Source organism: Cryptomeria japonica, chromosome 2 (assembly GCF_030272615.1).
Source record: "Cryptomeria japonica chromosome 2, Sugi_1.0, whole genome shotgun sequence".
In the NCBI taxonomy this organism is placed as follows: domain Eukaryota; kingdom Viridiplantae; phylum Streptophyta; class Pinopsida; order Cupressales; family Cupressaceae; genus Cryptomeria; species Cryptomeria japonica.
In genome coordinates, this window is record NC_081406.1 from 111,123,613 (window position 1) to 111,130,464 (window position 6,852).

At 33.1% G+C, this 6,852-nt stretch overlaps 1 protein-coding gene across 1 annotated transcript; it reads right to left on the minus strand.

Moving 5' to 3' along the window:
• Nucleotides 1-504: 504 nt before the first annotated feature.
• LOC131859409 (putative leucine-rich repeat receptor-like serine/threonine-protein kinase At2g24130) lies at nucleotides 505-1,694 on the minus strand. The gene is made up of 3 exons (XM_059213113.1): nucleotides 1,082-1,694; nucleotides 766-980; nucleotides 505-513 (listed from the first exon to the last, which is right to left on the minus strand). Exons 1-3 carry the CDS (start codon nucleotides 1,692-1,694, stop codon nucleotides 505-507), a joined length of 837 nt encoding a protein of 278 aa, XP_059069096.1.
• Between the last annotated feature and the right edge of the window lie 5,158 nt (nucleotides 1,695-6,852).

Genomic DNA, 6,852 nt, shown 5'->3' on the forward strand with positions numbered 1-6,852 from the left:
ATATAATAGCGCTATCTGAAACATAAATCATTTCAGAAATAATAGCGCTATCTGAGGCAGAGGAGGACAAAGTAGTTGGAAATTGAACAAAAAAGAAAATTACAATGGTAGTTGGGATTAGCCGTTCCCACATGTTTGAGACGGTCAATAATTCTCTCATCTGAAGGTTTCAAACTTTTTATTTTGGCAAATGAAAATTTGTATTTCTTATACTTTCAATAGATTAAACTTGCTTTGTATACAATCGATATCCTGAACGGTTCTATTTCTTATGGTTAAATGGATAAAACTATTTAAATAATTTTATCTATTATGATTAAAAACAAATTATGTGAATATCTTTGTTCTGCTTTTTATTTCAGTAATTTTAAGAAAAAATAAATTTTATATTTTCAATATTTTAAAATTAAAATTAGATTATGTATAATCTATTTATAGAGTAATAATAATAAATTTTCTTTCTTAAAGATACCGATGTTAATAAGAATTACCATAACTGAAATTCTATATCACCTACATTACAGATTTCAAAAAATTTTAAGAAAAAAGAAAACCTAAAAATTAGTTAAAATTACTTCCCACAATTTAAACAAATTGAACAATTGATCTATCTAACTGAAATGCTGTAGATGAAGTAGCTCCAAGAAAAATGTCTTTGATAATATGCAATATTTTTACAATGTCAATCATACTTGGTCGTTCTTTCAGGGATTCTTTTGTTCAAAGCAAACCCAAGCAGATGAGTTGCCTGAGGCAATTCAATACCTTATTTTCATCATTGTTAAGGTCACCACTAAGCAAATTTCTGTCAACCACTTCTTCTATTGTATTTGGAAAACATCTGCTCACCCATTTATGCAAGTTCATTCCTTCTACGAATATGCTGCTGGTTGGCTTCTTCCCAGTCATCATCTCCAAAAACATTATTCCATAGCTGTAAACATCTCCTTTTGTAGTAACATGTCCACTCACTCCATATTCTGCATTCAAGACACTCATGATAAGACTTCACATTCACTATTTTTCACATGAAATGCTAGAAAGAAAATTAAAATTTTATACTAGGAATTTGAAGTTAAACCTGGAGCAATGTATCCAATGGATCCTTTCAAGTTATGTGTAGAAGTGTATGAATCCATGGAGTTCCGCAGGCACAATCTTGAAATGCCAAAATCTATCAAATAGGCTGTCATGTCCTCGCCAAGAAGCACATTACTGGGCTTTAGATCACAATGGACGACTTGCACAAAACATCCGTGATGAAGGTATTCCATGCCCTGTGCAACGTCCAGCGCTATGCTGAGCCTTTGAATTAAATCCAACCGACACAGTTGGCCTTGAGAACTTTCTTCACCTGCAGGATAGAAAAACTTGTCCAGGCTGCCATTTTCCACAAGAGGAAATATTAAGGCTTCCCTATCTGGATCTGAATAAGAGGTTATGATTTTAAGAAGATTTCTATGCCGAACTCTCCTTAAAACACTGCACTCTCTATCAAAACTTTTACGTGCATATTCATCCTGGATATTAAGGATTTTGATAGCAACCATTGTGCCATCTTTCAGAACCTCTCTGAACACTTTTCCAAAGCTGCCAACTCCTAATAAGTTGGCCTCATTAAACCCATCAGTTGCTGTGAGAAGTTCTTGAAATGAAATTTTCTGAGGGCCCACTTCAAAGGGTTTGAAGGTCATTGACCGTGTCTTGCAATACCATCTCCACAATAAAAACATGACCACACAACATATAACAAACACTGCAGTCCCAATGGGTATCAACATACTTTTTAGATGCCTGAGACTTTTATGTTTGGGAGCAGAGCAGGGTGCATGGCAACATTACCCAAGGTCCACATAGCCCAAGATTTGCAGTAAATGATGTTGCATTAATCTTTTTGAAGACACCATCTTTTGGGACTTCTCCTGACAACTTTTTGATAGACAAGTTAAGATGTTGAAGCGTAGTAAGATTTCCTAAACTCAATGGTATCCTTCCTGACAAATTGTTGGAAGAGAAATCTAAGCCTTGGAGATTTTCCTTGGAGATTTCGAAGTTCCTTTAGAGACTCTGGAAGTGGACCTTCGAGTCTATTAAAAGAAAAATTCAGGTATTCAAGTGCTAGACAATTTCCTATTGTATCTGGAATATAGCTGCTTAACTGATTTGCTGATATATCTATAACTTGAATTTTAGCCATCATGCAACTCAGCATGCAGGGAACCCTCCAAGAAATTATTTGAAAGATTGAAATAGAAGAGTAAATCAATCTTGAAGTATAAATTGCTATCAACCGAACCTTTTTGAAATCCGTGTTCAGTCAGATACTTGTCTAGTCTTCCATACCAGGCTCTAGGGGCTTGTTTTAGTCCATACAAGGCCTTATTCAATCTGCAAATAGCATTTGGATCATCTCTCAACCTAAAACCTTCTGGTTGTTCAATGTAAACTTCTTCTTTCAATTCTCCATTCAAGAATACTGATTTAGCATCCCTTTGATAAACCTTGACGTCTTTAAATGTGGCAAATACCAGGAACATCTGGAATGCTTCCATCTGAGCAACTGAGGCATAAGTCTCATCAAAGTCAATGCCTTCAAATTGAATGTATCCTTTGCAAACCAACCTTTCCTTATTTATTATAACCTTTCCATCTTCATCCAACTTGTTCCAGAATACCCATTTAGTTCCTATCACATTTTTTTTTTCCAGTCTATTAACTATAGCATCTTAAAATTACACCCTTTGCAATTTTTGACCATATTTTGGGCCCTCACCTTATCGGTCTCATCCCCATGCTTGATCGAGACCCATTTATGCCTCCCATATGCAACTAAACCTTATTGTTTGCATCTTGCACCTTGCATAGCTCTTGATACTAGCCTAAATTAGGGAAGGACCAGGGTGCCACACCCTAGTTTCCAACAGGACCAAGATGCCACACCTTGGTCCTCCCTAATTAGGACATATTTTGGCCCCTACACCCTATCTCAAATGCGAGGAGGAAATTACTTCCCCATGCGAGCCTATGTCGAAAAATTAAAAAATTGACGACAAGCAAGTATATAAGGAGGTCTACCCCTCTCATTTGGCATAACACACAATCATGAGGTGAGAGCATGACAAGGTGGAGCAAGGCAAGGAGACTACATTCAAGCATCAATCATTTTTCAAGGCAGCATATTCTTCATTCATTTGCAAGCATGTGTGTGTGTTAGGGTTTTTCCATGTTCATGCCATTTCATGTAACATATGTGATTACATCTAAGAAGCAAAGCATCATCATCTATTGCAAATCTGAAGGTATACCTTTCCATCACTTATTGAAAGCATTTGCAGTATTTCATTCAAGGTTGATTCCAAACTAGGGTTTGACCTAGGAAAACCCCTATTCCCAACCCCTTCTTCTTCTTTCTATGTATAGGAAACAGGTGCACAAGTGTACTTTTGGAATTAAGCTCTACTTGCAAACATGAAAACCCTTTTCGATGCATGAAAAGTTTGGAGGACCAAGTGGAGGGTGCTGCTGTCTGGACAAATGGTCCTTGGAACTTTTGCCCAATTTCGGAGATCTAGGTGCATAACTGAATCCCGAATCTATAGCTCGTTGTTTTTGCATACTTTGTCTTCATTTCCAACACTTAACTTATTCAACTTACAAAAGAGGGTCAAACACATTTCAATTTCAACCAATATACTTAGTATTTAGTTATTTCATCATTTAGGATTGGATCTAGTAGATTCAACCCCTCTTTTGAATGTAAAGTTTCCCCAAGTGAAAATTGAGCTTAGTGATTTTCCCCTTTCAAGTGGCAAATTTGCTAAGCCCCAAATTTTTCACTTTACATTTTGGTGAACCTGATTCCTTATACCATTAATTCTAATTTTTATTTTCAGATCTGAGTGTATGTAATTTAAAATTCAAATTTTTATTTACAAGTTTGATTTCCTTCCAAATTTTAAAACTTTAGAGGTTAATTTCACTAAAACCCTAATTTTTAAATTCAAAATTGAGCTTGTGAATTGCTTAATTTGGGTTAATTATTTCAGATCTAAGTGTTCTTCAATTCCAAAATTTAAATTTTCATCTACAAGAAAAATTGTCAATTAAATTTTAAAATTAAGTGGTTAATTCCAAAAACCCTAATTTTAAAATTTTAAAAAATTGAGCTTGTGGATTGTTTAAATTTTGAATTTCCCTCTTCAAATTCGGTTGCTAATTTCAATTCAAATTTCAAATTGCAATATTGGATCAAATCTCAATTTCAAATTTAAATTTTAAAATTAAGTGGTTAATTAAACAAACCCTAATTTTTAAATTTAGATTAATATTGTGCATTTCCCAATTTTGCATTGAATATCTCAATTCCCAAATTTCAATCCTAGATTTAATTTTAATTTTAAATTTTTAAATTAAGAGGTTCTCTTTACAAATCCCTAATTTTCAATTTAAATTTCCTGTGTACAATTTACAATTTAAATTTTAAAATTTAGTGGTTAATTGAAAGAGCCCTAATTTTTAGATTTAAATTGATTATTTCAATTCTCAAATTCCAACATTAAAATTTTAAATTTTAAAATTAAAAGGTTATTTTCACAAGGCCCTAATTTTAAAATTCAATCTCTTTTGGATAATTTTAATTTTAAATTAAGAGGTTATTTTTACATAATCCTAATTTTCAATTCAATTTCTTAGGAGGTTGCATTATTGCTCATTACTCTTTCAATCAATTTGCTTATTGAATAATCATTTTTCTAAAATTTTGCATTATTCAATTATTTTGCAAGTTCCAAATTTCAAATTTCAACTTTTAAATTTCAATTTTTATTTCATATTTTTCATAATTTAAAAAAATTTACAAAAGAAAAAAAAAAATACAAAAAAACTTGTTTTATGCATTTTGTGTGTTTGCATGCTTTACAATATTTAGCATTTCTTTTGAAAATGTCAAATTATTCTTTGCAAGATTATCATGCCTTTGACAATCCATTTGTTTATAATGACTATCCTTTTGAAAAAGTATATAGTAGAGAGGAACTTGAGGACACTCTTGATGGTTTCCTTTATCCTAAGCCTTCTAAACCATCCTTTCGCCAAAGGTTAATAAACATGTTGCGTAAGCCATTTAGTAGTGATGTGATGGATGAAACTCTTGATGACTTCATTCTTCCCTCTAAATCATCCTCTAAATCTCCAACAATTCAAAAGGATATTGTCATGCATGACAATGCGCTTTATGAACCTTTACCTTATATCAATCCTATTTATGAAGAAGCTTTTGTGATAAAAGAAGTTGATGTGGTGGGCAATCCTCTTTATCAAGATTTACCTTTTAGAGATGATACCATAATGAACCATGACAATTCCTCTCCTAAATCTTCTCTTGTTCATGATGATACTTTGACGAAAGAAAAGATTATTAACACTCCTTTTACAAATCTTCCTCTTAAGGATGAAGTTTTGAAAATTGATGTTGATATTTCTCCTAAAAAGTGTCTTTCCTATAAGAATACCTTAGATCATGAGGATGATATCATAAATAACTTCCTTGATGTCACTTTACCTTCCATACATCATATCTCTTCAAAGTGTTGATGGACATTGATTTACCCTCTCCCAAATTTGGTCCTTCCAATGAGAGCACATTGGTGCAAGAAGAGGTTATGAGCACTTCCTTCAAAGATCTCCCTTTTAAAGATGAATCTTTGAAGAATAATGTTTATCCTAAAATGTACCTCACCCATGAGGATAATTTGGTTCCAAAGGATGAAATCATTAGCAATTTCCTTAATGCTCTTCCTTCTAGAGATGTATCATTGGAGAACAAAGAGCCTAATCAAGTCAATAGCATTCATGTTTCTAGTTATGAAAATCTTAAACCCAAGGAACCTCCTAGTATCCTAAAAGTTACAAAGTACATATGTGAAAGAGATTCTATGGAAAGACAACTAGAACAAAAATATGGCTCTGAAATACACCAAACATTTAATGCTTGTGTTAAAAACAAAATCCTAATATTCTTGTCGCTTCTCTTTATTCCCCCTCTCATTCTAAGAAGGACATTGATAAGGATCTTGTTGAGAAACTCCATGGTATCTTAGCAAATATCTCCCTTTGGGACTTGATTCAAACTTCACCTTCCTACCATAAGTTGATCCAAGAAGCCTTTAATAAAATGGTTCCCCATCCTTCTTCTAAACTAAATGATATCATATTCTCACAAGATGAATTGTCTTTTATAGATTTTATAAATAGAGATGATCTCCTTGTGATTACTCCATGTATTTATGAAGACAACATAAGAGGTACCTTAATTGATAATGGGCCAGCACTTAACATTTGTCATGTTGACTTATTAGATAAGATAAATTGGGATCATTCTTCTATTCAACCTGATCCTCTTTATGTTCATGGCTTTGATAATGTTCCTAGAGAGACACTTGGTATAGTCATATTACCTATCAACGTAGGACATGTGACTTTACCTTCTCCTATTCATGTCATGCCCAACCATCTTAATTATAACCTTCTTCTAGGTAGACTATGGATTCATGCTATTAAAGTAGATCCTTCTACTCTTCATCGCAAAATAAAATTCATATATCACAATGAACTTCACACAATTAAGGCTAATCACAATCCTTATGATGTTGTTCATGTTGAAGTAGGATTCCTTTCTCCCTTTAATACTATGATTCCTTCAATAACAAAATCTCCTATTAATGATGTTTCCTTAACAAAGAATTGGGGTACATTAGACTTTATGCCTTCCATCAATGGATATAAAATCCCTCAATCTACAAAGGAAGCCTTGAGGGATCTTTGTGTATCATTTATCCAAACTTCTTTTAAATC

What these genes read in the sequence shown, in the direction of transcription:
- LOC131859409 (XM_059213113.1), bottom strand. Translation starts at nt 1,694, where the DNA reads ATGACCTTCAAACCCTTTGAAGTGGGCCCTCAGAAAATTTCATTTCAA. An exon ending in CATTGGATACATTGCTCCAG is followed by an intron (nt 981 to 1,081) that starts GTTTAACTTCAA and finishes TCTTGAATGCAG; the next exon opens with AATATGGAGTGAGTGGACAT.